The sequence below is a fragment of the Vicia villosa genome, unplaced genomic scaffold, assembly GCF_029867415.1.
Source record: "Vicia villosa cultivar HV-30 ecotype Madison, WI unplaced genomic scaffold, Vvil1.0 ctg.000327F_1_1, whole genome shotgun sequence".
NCBI lineage: Eukaryota > Viridiplantae > Streptophyta > Magnoliopsida > Fabales > Fabaceae > Vicia > Vicia villosa.
Genome location: NW_026705147.1, coordinates 147,517 through 161,629, shown reverse-complemented (window position 1 = coordinate 161,629; position 14,113 = coordinate 147,517). Strand labels below are relative to the sequence as shown.

Genomic DNA, 14,113 nt, shown 5'->3' with positions numbered 1-14,113 from the left:
CACTGAATTCCTGAAGTTTTGGTGCTTCTCTGCACTAGCAAGATGAAGATAGATATGCTGCGAAAATCAATCCTGAGAACTTGCCTGCCTTGGCGCATGCATGATCAAATGCTTCTTTCTTGTATTCAATCGACACTTTCGAGCAAAATTCTAGCTCGTGTTCTTTGTTGCGCACATGCCCATGAACTCTAGGATCGCCACTTCGCTTAATTTCATAAACAAACCCGTGGTAAGACAAGACGTCTCTGTATTGAACTTCGGTCTAACACACTTGTTAACGCCACAGATCATGATTACCTTCTTCACATTCTAAAACTTTTAGTTGCACTTCCTTCCACTGGAAATCAAATTCCTCACAATCATCATATTAATGTCATCTTGGAAAGTTTACCTTTGGAATTCGCTCCTGTTGTTTAAGTTATCTGGAATCATATTTGATGTAATTGATCTTGAGGAAGTTGAAATCCTTCTTCTAGCTCATGAGCTTTGATTAGATAAATTCAAGAAATATTATTGTTGAGTTACGCCTTTGAATCTTACTCGCACGTCATCTACACCAGTCCTCTCCAATGTTTTTGGTTTGTCAGATTTGCTCTAAGTTTGGTCATACTACTATCTTGTGTTGACACATGTTTAATCAACAATTTCAACCACAATCAAACTCATCACACACTAGATCTCCCTTTACTCAAGCATGTGATTATAGTAATGCATATTATGCATCCCCGAGCATGGCTTTATCAATCTCCCAAGACTTAAGTTATGCCTCAATCTTATGCTCGTCCAACCTCTACATTTGGAAATCCTCCCAATGCCTATTGACCAACACACCACCCTCTACAATTGGTTCAACCTCCGCGGACTGATTTAGTGGTAAAGACTTAGATTTTGACAATGTACTCCTCTTAAAATTTTAAATTTAAATTCCGCTTAATGAATAGTGAAATTAATCCTCTTAAATTAGTCGATTGCAAGACTGTATATCAAGATTTAAAAAAATAATCTTACAAATGATACATTTTGTAACATCGCTAGTTTTTATAAAATATGTTTTGGTATGTTTATGGCTTTATGCATAACTATATTTACCATATAAAATATTATCTATTATTTTAAAAATAATTTTGTATTTATATGCAGAATATCAATTATTTTGATATTTGTGTGAGCTTATGATGAAATGTGTTTTATAATATTTTATTTACTTTTAAATAATTATTTTATTATGGTTATTTTTATTAATCTATAAAATAATTATTTAAATGTATAATTGATATTTTTGAATTTTATTTTAGTTATATAATTATTAAAAATGAATTTATGTAAGTTTTAGGTCTTTAAAATATATAAAATAAAATTTTAGTCTTTTACTTTGTACTCACCCCCCTTTATGAAAATTTAACTTGTCACCCCCAAAATTATACTTGGCACTCCTTAAAATGACCTAAATGTCCAAAAAAATATCCATTACCACATTTTAAGAAATTTACGTGAAACACTAGATTTTTCAAATCTTTGAGCGATACCGGAAATTTGGAGAGCGTACCGAAAATTTGGAAAAAACAAATAAGTTTCCGGTAGATTTTATGAAACTTCTGGTATCTTTATAAAATTATAAAAATACAGAAAATTTTGAAATTTTTGAAATTTCTATTTTTTTTTAAATGCTATTTTGCTTATATTTGTAATTTTTTCATCTAGTTTGTGAAGCTATGAAAAAGAAATACAAAGGTGGATGAAGTTTCCACAATAACTTCATACTTCTTCTTTTTTTTCATAGCTACGCAAACTACATGTATGATAGCCACGCATGCGCTTTGTTAAGGTGATGAAGACGAATATGAAAAAATCATGAAAACAAACATTTATAATATCAACATACAACAACAGTAAACCATTGATTTGGAGGTGGTCGTTTATAGGGAAAATTACTCAATCCAATTGTAACTTTTACGAGTTCAGAAAAAACTCTTTGTTTTACTTAAGTTAAATTTTATTTGGTGGGTAATTTTCTCTCCGAGGTTCCTTTCGCCTATTTTGTAATATGATTTTTAGAAATTTCGTTCTTCATCAATATAACTTGCTTACAAAAAAAAAATAGCAAAGCTTATGACGATGAAAAAGAGAAAAAATATTATGAAAATCATGTGAAACATAACAACAACATATACGAAAACGAGAAAATAAAAGAATACCTTCATGTATGAATAAAAAAGAAAAGCTAATGATGAAGAACAAGATTGACGGTTATTCTATAGAATAGGAAAGCTAATGACGAAGAACAAGATTGACGGCTATTCTGTAGAATAGGAAAGCTAATGACGGAGAAGAGAATAAATGGATGTTAGGGTTTTGTTGTGAAGGTTACGGTAATATTATCAAGAAGCATGAGTTTATTCGCTTATATATAGATAAACTTGTAACAATGGTTGTAAAAGAAAACCGTAGTGATGATATCCCTTTTTTTTTAACTAAATAAAAAAGAAAAGGTGCGTCTTAACGGTAAAGGAATAAAATGTTTTAGGACGTTGAGGTTCAAACTCATAAAAGCTTGCTTTTATCACCATGGTGAGTCTAACAACCATTATTGTATCCTAAGAATTTTTAATTTAAAAGTTGAAAATATTATGAGCGACTGAGAGTTGAGATGTCACCACGGTGTTTGGAAGAATTGTGGTGACTTGGGTATTGTTGTTTGCACGTTTTGTAGTAGTGTATAAAGGTTATTCTTCTTGTCAATTCATAGTACTCTTTGTGTTCATTTCTTTTCAGAGTTGCACTTGACATCACATAATATGCTCAGTCAATATCCAAATGTAATACAGTGGGTATTTCATTTGTTTGATCCCTATTAATGTTAAATGTGTTGTTGAACGTTTTTGGAATAAAATCTTCAACATGATAGTTTCTTAATCATATTTAAAATAGTACTACGGGAGATAGTACTAGGAATCACAAAAGACTCTCCATGATGAATCCACATAGTATATAACTATATATCCTTTTAAAAATTGTGACTGCCTTAAATGATCAAACATAACACTCTTACTTTGTGCTGTTTAAACCACGGTGTTTAGAAGGGCATATTACTACATAATTTTTTATGCATTCAAATGCAAAACTAATAGATTTTTTTATCCCTTACTCATATGCAATTGATGTTTGTGGATTCATATTCCATGACTTAACTTCTTTTTTTTTTAAAATAAAATATAGATATTGTCAATACAAAGCAATATAGTTATTAAAGCAAAACATGTCTATGACTTGTCTAGTACCACTTAATAAAAAGAAATCGCCACATATTTGCATAACACAGCAAAAACTGTGAGCATTAATAGTAAGCAAACACACTAAAGCTTACTTACACAAGACAAACATAAGAACAAGCTTCAAAGCTAATAAAATACTTTTAAGATAATGATAAAGATAGCCAAAATAAAAATCATAGTTAGAAAAGGAAAAGTAAAAACTGTGAGGAACTAATAAACTACATACAAAAAAAAATTAAGTGTTTCAAACACCATCAAATCTCCCAATCATAATTGTACATTAATCTAACCAAATACTAGACAGGTAAGAATAATACATATCTTAGCCTGCCATCATCAATCAAATATAAGTTTACAACTCTTTGGACAAACCGATAATTTCTGTAATATTTCATCCATTTTGTTTATACCTATAAAAGCGAAGCAGTGAATTGTCATGGTAACTAATACTTTTGAATTCCTCATAACATATTCTGCAAATTTAACCTCACTCTTTGTGCCTCTACAACTTCTAAGCAAACAAGTTCTGAGCCGAGATAAAACACATTCCGGAACAATCTTCGGGTCCTCCCATTTCTTGTCATTGATTCCATTTTCATTTTCTCGTTTCTATAACAATTCAAGTATTAATTACTCCATCCAAAACAAACAAGAGTTTAGATTTATAATGAGGCAAGATCGTCTATAAAACATACCTCGTGAATGATAAGATGTTGAAGGTTGGGACTCTGTTGAAGTATTTTTAGTATCCACTCCCACTTGGCCCCCCATCTTTCTTGAACGTTAAAAACTAGCTCCATTTGAGTTAGATTGTAAAACATGGGGATTTGGACAATCTCGAGTTGCGGTTTCTTGATGAATTACAAATCCAAAACATAAGAAACTAATTATTTTCATGATTTATAAAACTTAAAGTGACAAAATCGTACATACCTGCTTTACATTGAGAAGTAGTGCCCTAGAATGGGAGAAGAAAGAAATAAGATCAATGTCAGAAATATTAGCTCTCAGCAAGTTTGGAAAACAGTTAACAGTCCCTCTTGTTTTTGGAATAAATTTCCCCCCAAAAAATACTTCATCTGTTTGCCATTGCAATTCCTCTACAACGGGAAAGGCTAAGAAAAAGCTGATTATATGTTTCTCAGATCCGCCGAAATAGACAGTATCCAAATGAAGAGTTTTGATCGAAGAAACATCGACTTGAGGAACCTCTTCGTCGTTAATGTATATGTTTGTCAACTTGAGAACCGTGAGAGTCTTACAATTGAGTATGTCAGAAAGAGTTTTCGTCTTTAAAGGCACACACATCGGGTTAAGATCTAGGGTTTGAACACCTCTTTGTGTTGCTGAACTAATAAGGATATCGAAATTTTTGGGTTCCAAACACTTGAGGCGGAATAATAGTATTGGTAATTTGGGATCACGAGATTGCATGACTGAGTCAAGAACATGATCGGGGAATAAACGAAACATATCGAAAGTGGGGACAGAAAGCCATATTGGTTTCCATCTCTTGGAGAGGATGCTTGTTTTGACGGCTAATTTGGTTGAAAGAAAAGAGAGAATGTGAGACAGAATTGAGTCTGGAAGGTCGCTAATCCTATCTCCGGTTGAAATCGACGCCGGCAATCGCTTTAGCTTAGACATTGCAGTAGCAAAAGTAATAATGAATGGTTATGGTGTTAATAAAAAAACCATGAATGAGAATGAAGTGTTATAGTAGTGGGAATTTAGAGGCAATGTGGTTTTACTTTACAAACCTAATTCATCCTCTATGGATCTAAATATTGAAACAAATCTCCACTTAAACCCTAGGAGAAGGAGTCACAGGTTATTTAACGGTGTTGTTATTGTGATTGAGGGATGTTATTAGTTACTAATTAATAAAAATATAACAAAACTAATACCTTTTAAGTATGGTTGATAATCTATTATTTAATATAATAATTGAAATAACAATTTAAAACTATAGGTTTACTTTATATAAGGAGGACAAACCTAATTAAACTAAGTGGTGTACATCTAAAGTTTTAAAATCATTTTTTTAAACATAAAACTTCTCTTTATTATTCAATTCCTTCTTAAGAGTGTACTCCTAGACTGAGCACGTATTATCACCGTGATAAAAAATTCGCTCAAAGTTTTAAGCTCATTAACTTATTCAAAGAAATTCATATTAGATATTTAATAGTCAAACGAACCACTTATTTTATTCTACTTGAATAAGATGGATGAGATTAATACTTCACAAAAAATGCATTTGATAGAAAAGTCTAATTTTTCAAAAGAAAGATTAAACCAAAGTCTAATTTTTTAGAAATGATTGACTACTTTTGTGACAACCTTTAAATTTATTAATTAAGTTACATTAATAATTAATAAATTTGAGAATTTTTTCACCCACCTCCTAACCTTCTTAACCTTCTTGCTCACCCCTGGTGAATTTATAACACTACCCTTTGTTTCGAAAGTTCATTTCCGAAAAGGTACTTTTTTTTGAAAAAAAGGTGTTTTCGGAAATGAACTTCCGAAAACGTGTTTTTTTTAATATAAAATATTGATTTCGGAGATGCATCTCCGAAATAAAGTTACATTTTCAGAAAATGTGGTGTTTCGGAAGTTCATCTCCGAACTCACCCCCTTGGAGGAATTCGGAAATGCACTTCCGAAAAAAGGTCTGGACAGAAGAAAAATAACAAACAAGAAGGATTCGCTTTATTTAATCGGATGAAGACGATGGAGGAGACGCTGCAACAGGTTAGAAAGTCCTGATCCTCTAGAAATCCATACCACATTGTAACTTACCAACATAATAAACAACAACAAAAAACTTATGAGCAAACTATACTTACATCATAGTGGTGTAGATCCTTATCAGCCACTCGCAACTGAAAATGATTGGCACGAACTTGAATTTTCCTTCCCAATTTTCCTTCCCAATTTTCCTTCTGAGACGACGGAGCCGGCTATAGAGTAGCCTTCTGTTTAACTTCGGCAGTCAGGCTCTCGATGGAGATCAGAGCCGAACTCAAGGAAGCAACCGGCGCTGCGACAGATGGAACAAACGGCGCTGAAACAGATGGACGAACAACCGGAGCTGCAACAACAGACGGAGGAGAGGTAACCGGGGCCGGAGCATATGACGGAGGAGGTGGATGTCCGGAGGAAGAAGGATTGGAGGTACGTCCACCGCGAGAGCCACGACCACCACCACCACGGCCTGATCCTGCAGCATTGATGGATGATTGTTGAGAATGTGCAGGAGATGGTTGACTCCGGCGATTTTCGGGATGATTTCCTCCACCGCGGCGAGACATTGTGATGAAAGCAGTAACAAGAGATAGAAAACGTTAAAGCAAAGAAGAAGACTTAGGATCGAAAATGATTTGGGATATTTTGAAAGAAAAATGGGTGAGAAGCTTTTAAATATGAAAGTGTTTTAGAAGTTAACCGTCTGAGAGTGGTGGGGAGAAGGAAAAGGGAACTTCGAAATTTCAAAAGGTTTTTTATTCTTTTAAATAGGGCGTGGCTGTGGAGCTTCCCAATTTTTGTTACGTAGGCTTTTAAGTAGGAAAGTGTTACCACATTTCTTAGAAGGTAATCGTCTTAGAAGGCTTACGTAGGCACATGTGTCCACATTTCTTACCTGATCAGGGGACGTCATTACAAAAAAATCAAACAAAGGGGTGCGCTGGGAAAGTCAAAGTTCTATGTTTATAATCCAGAAGATGGATAGTGTTCGCGGCGATGAAATCCAAGAATCTACATATTGAAATCAGAACAATCCAAAAACTAAGATGATAAATCCAATACAAAAACACTGTGCGATACAATCCGAAATCAGAACAAAACAAAACAAAACACGTCAAACAAAATAAAAACACGTTATTTTGCCCGACGAGCGTTACAAAATACACATCAAACAAAATAAAAACACGTTATTCTTCCCGACGAGCGAACTCCTCCAAATGAAGATAATTATACCAATCCTCATCCCACTCAGTATCAGAACCATCAGCGTTGATCACGCCTGAAGACTGAGTCTGCACGTCCGAGCCATGGACCCCCGGGGGACGAGAAGCAGAACCAGTCAAAACCTTCTTCTTCTCCTTCACCTCCTTCACCTCCTTCACCTCCTTCTTTGAAGAACCCTTTCTTCCCTTAACGCCACCCATTCCTGCGTAAAAATGAAGAAAGAAAGGTCCATGAGACCTCCTTTTATAAAAGAAGAAAGGGACACAAACTTCAAAGAAACAGGCACAATAAACAAAGGCGTTAAAAATAAAGTACTTGCAAATTAAAACGGACACTCCCTACCCTCTCTAGAAGACGCAGTCCTGCGTGCTGGTTGATTGTCTGACATGTTCCTGTAAACAATTGAAATCGATTAATATGCGAGACAAAATAAAAAACAAAAAAATTTGAACTTCTGATACATTTCGGAAGTTCATTTCCGAAAACTGGGATGGAGGTGTTTTCGGAAATGAACTTCCGAAACACCCCTGCGATGGAGTTTTCTGCAACTTCCATGGCAGACCCCTAAACCAAACTTCAAACCAAATCAAAATGCTTCTAAACAAACTAAATACTACTAACAACCTAACCATATATCATTTATGCAATTAAAACCCTAAATAACATGCATTTGAATAATAGATCTAAAAATTTCAAAACTTACAAAGTGTTAGGATTGAGGGCTTTTGAATGTTGTTTAGCAGTGTGATTGGAGCCTTGATGCAGCTTTGGAATTCTGTTTGCACAAATTTTCGCCTTTGCCACTTTTTGTTTTGATTTAGGGTAAATGATTGGAGGAGGGGGAGTGTTTTGATAAATCTGCAGAAATCGCAGTATTTCGGAAGTGAACTTCCGAAATAATGTTTTCAGAAATGAACTTCCGAAATAAGTCAATTTTTTCAAAAAAAAGACGCTTTCGGAAATGAACTTCCGAACCAGGAGTATTTTGGAATTTTCGCTGGGGATGACCCCCATAGGGAGGTGGCTAAAGAAATTTTCATAAATTTTGACATCTATTTTTTCAGTAAAAATAAAATATTATTTACGCACAATATAAACACTAATCTTTCAAAATAGAAAGAACATCAATCGACCGTAAAACTTTCTCTTAAAAAATTCAACACTGTTATATATTTATAACTGAGAACGAATTCAATAATTTTTACATCTTCATTAATCATCCTTAACCAAATTTACTATTTATTTGAACTCGATTAAACATTAAAATGGTTGTTGCAAAAGTTATATAATTTTTGCTGTTCAAATATGACAGCTGATCATTAAATTATTTAGAATATTTTTTGATGACTTTATGATTATTTGTTAGCAGCCACTACCTCACTCACTCTCTCTCCATCATGGTCAACCTAAGACAACCATTCTAAATGTAAATAATTCATCCCCTTTGGAATTTTTTTTGAAAGATTTGTTTCTAGTGTAGTTTTATTATTTAAACTTGTTGAGGTTGAACTTTGTTATTTTAATACAAGTTGATTAGATTATTAAATTTTGTTCATGTTGGTTAACTATAAAATAGTATATACAAATTTGTTTTTTATTTCTCTTTTATATGTGTAGGTAGATAGAAAAGATAAAAGACATAAAAGTTAAATATTTATAATTTAAGCATGGAAAAAAGTCCTGGTCCAGAAAAACTGCACCAGTCAACAATGAAATCATTGATTTTCACAGTTATTTATACTAAACTCATTGTTCACTCCTTCCACTTCATTTCTAAGTTTAACCTCTCAGAATCGCTTAAACTCAAAATTCAATTAACTTAATTCAAAAATTCAAAAATGTGTACCTTAGAAAAGAAAGGCAACATCTTCATCCTAACACTAACCGGAACCACCGACCACCTCCTCAACCCCACACTTCTCACTTCCATCAAATCCGCCCTCCACCGCGTCCGTCAAGAAGCCACCACTTCCTCCGCTCTCATAACCACCGCACACGGCAAATTCTTCTGCAACGGCTACGACATCGACTGGGCACAATCCATCACCGACCGTATAGTCCTCATCGATGACCTCCTCCGTTCCGTCATCTCGGATCTCATATCTCTCCCCATGCCTACCATCGCCGCCGTTACCGGTCACGCTTGCGCCGCCGGTTTCATCCTCGCACTCGCTCACGACTACGTCTTGATGCGATCGGATAGAGGTTTTCTCTACATGAGTGAACTGGACATCGATCATGTTCTTCCGGCTTACTTTATCGCTATTGTTGAGGCTAAGGTAGGTGACGCGGTGGCTCGTCGGAGGATTGTGATGCAGGCGGAGAAGTTAGGTGCTAAGGAGGCGGTGAGGTTGGGGATTATCGACTCGGCGCATGATAGCGCGGAGGAGACGGTTAAGGCGGCGGTTAGTTTGGGCGGGGATTTGGTGAAGCGTGGATGGAATGGACACGTGTATGCCGATAATAGGAAGAAGTTTTTGAGTAATGTGATTCGGGCAGTTGAAGACAAAAGTGAGAGAGCCATTGAGTCCAAGCTTTAGTATTTTGGGCTTCTTCGTTGGACTCAGTTCACTTTTCACTAAATTTGGGCTTTTTGATGGGCTCAGTTCACTTCGATATATTTGGGCTTTAATAGTGTATGTGTACTACGATATATCATATAGTGAAAAAAAATAAAAATAAAGAAATAACTTTTTTTATCAAATATAATACATGAATCTTGCTATATGATTTATAATTTTCATCAAATTCACAACTTCAATAAACAACTAGTTCCATCACACTAAAGTCATTAAACTAATTAGCCTAGTAAAAGAGAGGTTGATGAGTCTCGATGTTAACTCTGATGGAACAATTTCTATTCTTAAAAGGATGTTATGTTATTCTTAAGGATATGAAATTCATGCTTGTCAAAGTCTTTCTATTAAAGGTGAGTCACAACTCTTCACATTTCGAACAGAACTAGAAATATGTGGAGATGGAATGACCTTGAGTTCTGATGCAGTGTAGTGAGTTTTATGTACAGAGATTTAGGAGTGGGCCTTCGAGGCTAGCACTCTAACACACAAGTTAGTGAATGAGTGAAAAGGTAATTTGCATGTGTAAATGAGAGAATACCTAAAATGATGTGTGCTATACTTTATATAGTGTCGGCAATTAGAGTTGTTCTCGTGTGATCTGAAGTCTTATGATGGGGAAGTTGCCCGATTATATATGACGGTGGATAATCCACTGAGGGCGAGGATTAGGTCGGGTTTCTTGGCTATGACAGCTCACAGTCATTAATTCCTTAATACACAAGTTCTTAGATTGGGCCTCATCTTGACTAGGCTTTATTTTCCTTGGGCATATGTTTGGCTCGCAGTAGTTGCCCCCAAAGTCAGTCATTGCATAGGCACTGAGAGATTAATTAGAGTATTAGGTCGTTGGCCCACTCGTTCGTGGTCCTCGTGGCAGATTCCTATCTTGTAAAAGTGGAAAGGCTTAAATAGTTAGAGCAAGTAACCTCGAGAATATGAGTATTAATGCAAGTTTTGTCACTAAAATATTTTGCATGGATATTTTATCACGTGGCTCTAGACTCTTAGGGTATGGGTGATGTTGCGCTTTAAGGTGTTTAAGTGCACTCGAGTGTTGTTGTGATACCGAGAAGAATCTTATTTGTTGATTTTTTTTACTGTAATTCTTCCTTAGTTTTAGGCTATTGATTCGTCTCCCCCGATCTTTTATATAAAGTTAGTCTTACTTCTTAGGTTGCAATTCATTACAAATAGTGATAAGGAAGCTAGAAAGAAACTTGATTTCCGGGGCCATTCCACAACTTATGACGAACATTTTATTTTTATTGACATTAGGGGGAGATGGTTTAAAAGGACAAACCAGGCATTGACATTGCTTTCTGATGCCACTCAGTATTTTTGGGTGGATGTGGAATTGGGGGGGACAACTTCCATTTTCGGTAGTGTCCAAATTTTAGAGGGTGCCCATCAAGATGATGAAGGTAAATATGAAGATGATGAAGTTATGTAATAAGTACATTTGATGGTGATCTCCTTTCAAGAAGCAAGTGCAATGTGCATGGTTCAAACCATGCCACGGACAATTTTTAGTTTTTTTTACCTTTAATTTTTTTAAAAAAAATAATCAACTTGGTAGTCGAGATCATTAAAAAATAAAAAATAATAAAAATAAAAGCTTGCCGCGTTAGTTATTCTGAAATTTATTTTACATGGTTTTTTCAAAACTCACCTATATGACACGAGGAAAATACCTATTAACTCTAATAACTTTTACTTTGAATTTATAGTAATTCTGAATGTATCAATATTTAATAAGGATATTTGAGTAAAATGATTATTATCTCTCTTCTACTTATGCATATTTTTATATCTATACGAAATGGTAATAACCATTATAAATTTACACACAACTATGAGATCCATAGTTCAAACTATGATAGTGTTGGCGTTCAACCTAAAAATATCAGCCTTTTGTTAGTAGGGTCGTCTTTGAGGGCGTGCAAGACAGGCTACCACACATGGCCAGAAATCCAACACGCTTAAAATATGGCCAAAAAGTCTCATAAAATATTTGTCATGGTTAAATCATGACATACACAGAGCCTCCGAAAACATGAGACGACCATGTTTGCTAGTTGAGTTAGGATTTCTAGGCTATTTTTTTAATGTATGAAATAGTTGATTATGGCATAGAGGAGTATTAGTTTAAAAATCGGTAAGTATGATTTGGTTTTAGAAGAAAAAATCATCGTTTTAATCTATAAAAATGCAACTCAGTATTACAACAATTCTTGAATATTTCAAAATTGAAAACACGTGCATAAATATTTATGTTATTAGAGATTTTGGTACTAAATATGTTTTTAGACAATTAATTTAATATTCAATTTAATTAATTAATTTCATAAAATTTCTAACCAACAGTGACATTACAATCACAATTTCAATATATTCAGATACCATAATGGATTAGATTTCAGATCTTCAAGAGGAGTGTACTCATTGATCTTAAATTCAATTGAGGGTTTTGCATCATAAAAGTATACATTTATGACATGTTAAATGATGTTCATTATGATGTATTGTGATTTGGCATGAAACAATGAGACAAGTGCCTTATATTTATAGTAGTTGTAGAAAATTATAGACCTCGGAAATTCTATCTTGTACCAGGGGATGTTCCAGAAATGCATCTCTGGTACCACCCAGTTATCTTAATTCGACGATGTATTTCCGGAACCTCGCAAAACAAAATGAAATTTTGTTCTAGACAGAAACATAACATGTAATAAATGCATTATTTTTTGGCAAACTTCAAAATGTATATATTAGAAATCATTAACATTAATACAAGATTACATATAATAAGATGATAAAGAAAAACTAAAATGAACCAAAAGACTTGTCGTTGGCTAATAAATAAACTATACCTTGAACTTCAGCTTCTTATGCTTCTTTTAATGTGATGAAACACAAGAATGAAGTTTTTGAGTGAAAGTCTTGATTGAGAATGAAAGGGTTTTTGGGAAAGGTTTTTAGAAACAAATATGTATGGGGTCTGATCATCCAGGTGACTGTATTTAGAAAATTCACGTTTGATATTTTCGGAGATCCATCTCTGAAAAAACTTGACATGCAAAGGTGACATATTTGCAAATTTTCGGTTCAAAATTTTGAAAATACATTTTCGGAAACTTCACTAAAATGCTCATTCAATAATACATTTGAAGCCTTTATCCAAAGATACATCTCCAAAACTTTATTTTGTTTAACAATAAAATGACATTAATTTTATGCATTATTAAATTATGAAAATGATACGTCCAAAAATAGATATCTGAAATTATAAAAATATTTTTTATTTTTGATATGATTCTTTTCCACCTCATAAAGTCGCTAAGATGTCCCCTAATTTTTTCTCACTTTTTGCTAATATTGATATATCAAAAATGAAATCAAAATATCAATATGCCACAAATTGAAAAAAAATCAAAGTGCCACTATTAGCAAAAAATATCAATATGTCTTCAATCACCCTTCCAACGTATCTTCTTATCAAAAGAGATGCTCTACTGTTTTTTTAGGGAACAAAGCCTCTGATGAAGATCAAGATTTGGAACATGCAGACCTTTGAGCAATCTCAAAGGTTTTTGATCCGCTGGCTAGAGGGAGACATTTTGGAAGGTGAAAAGATAAGGAGAATTGATAGGCAAGTTACGGTGTCCAACCCTAACGGAGTAGAGCGTTCTTGGAAACCTGTGAAAAGCGACGCTAATGTCCTTATAATGATGCTTGGACCAACCGATATTGTGTTGTTGGTTGTAATCTCTTAGTTATGTTGATTTGTGTAGCTATTTTATTTGTTTATCGTGTTGTTGTTTTTTGTGTTGTAGTTTTCAGTGTTCTTATCTTTATTTCATTATCATCGAATGTTGCTATTTATAATTGGAACGAAAGATGGATTAAAAAGACATTATATTTTTGTCAAAAAAAAAGACATTATATTACATTGCAAAAGTTATGAAGTAAATATTATGGCCTATTAGACGGGCCTGCTAGATTTTGACATTTACTCTGAATATGACCTACTTCACGACAGATCCCAAACATTCTCTTTTCCTTTTCCACATCATCCATTTCGATTCTAATCCGAGTACTATTTGGGCGTCCTCTTTTATTCTTCCACGTATTCTCGTCATGACAAAGAGTAACTCTTTTATATCACGGCCAATTTTCCTGATGTGGAAGTGCAAGGAAGCTTTCTTGGTAGACTTTAAAAATATTGTGAATCTTGAACACGTCTGGTATATGAATGGTGTAGTATTAGCGTATACTTGCACATGCTGC

The 14,113-nt window shown here is 34.1% G+C and overlaps 3 protein-coding genes across 3 annotated transcripts; 1 reads left to right on the top strand and 2 right to left on the bottom strand.

Annotated features, from left to right (window-relative positions):
* Positions 1 to 3,527: 3,527 nt before the first annotated feature.
* Positions 3,528 to 4,217, bottom strand: LOC131626861 (F-box/FBD/LRR-repeat protein At3g26920-like). Its single transcript, XM_058897700.1, has 2 exons — positions 3,968 to 4,217; positions 3,528 to 3,881 (listed from the first exon to the last, which is right to left on the bottom strand). Exons 1-2 carry the CDS (start codon positions 4,091 to 4,093, stop codon positions 3,609 to 3,611), a joined length of 399 nt encoding a protein of 132 aa, XP_058753683.1. The 5' UTR covers positions 4,094 to 4,217; the 3' UTR covers positions 3,528 to 3,608.
* LOC131626872 (putative F-box protein At1g32020) lies at positions 4,182 to 5,166 on the bottom strand. The gene has a single exon (XM_058897709.1). The coding sequence runs from the start codon at positions 4,917 to 4,919 to the stop codon at positions 4,182 to 4,184; it is 738 nt and encodes a 245-aa protein (XP_058753692.1). The 5' UTR covers positions 4,920 to 5,166.
* A 3,835-nt stretch (positions 5,167 to 9,001) lies between these two features.
* LOC131626860 (enoyl-CoA delta isomerase 1, peroxisomal-like) lies at positions 9,002 to 9,956 on the top strand. The gene has a single exon (XM_058897698.1). It carries the CDS (start codon positions 9,086 to 9,088, stop codon positions 9,785 to 9,787), a length of 702 nt encoding a protein of 233 aa, XP_058753681.1. The 5' UTR covers positions 9,002 to 9,085; the 3' UTR covers positions 9,788 to 9,956.
* The last annotated feature ends 4,157 nt before the right edge of the window (positions 9,957 to 14,113 follow it).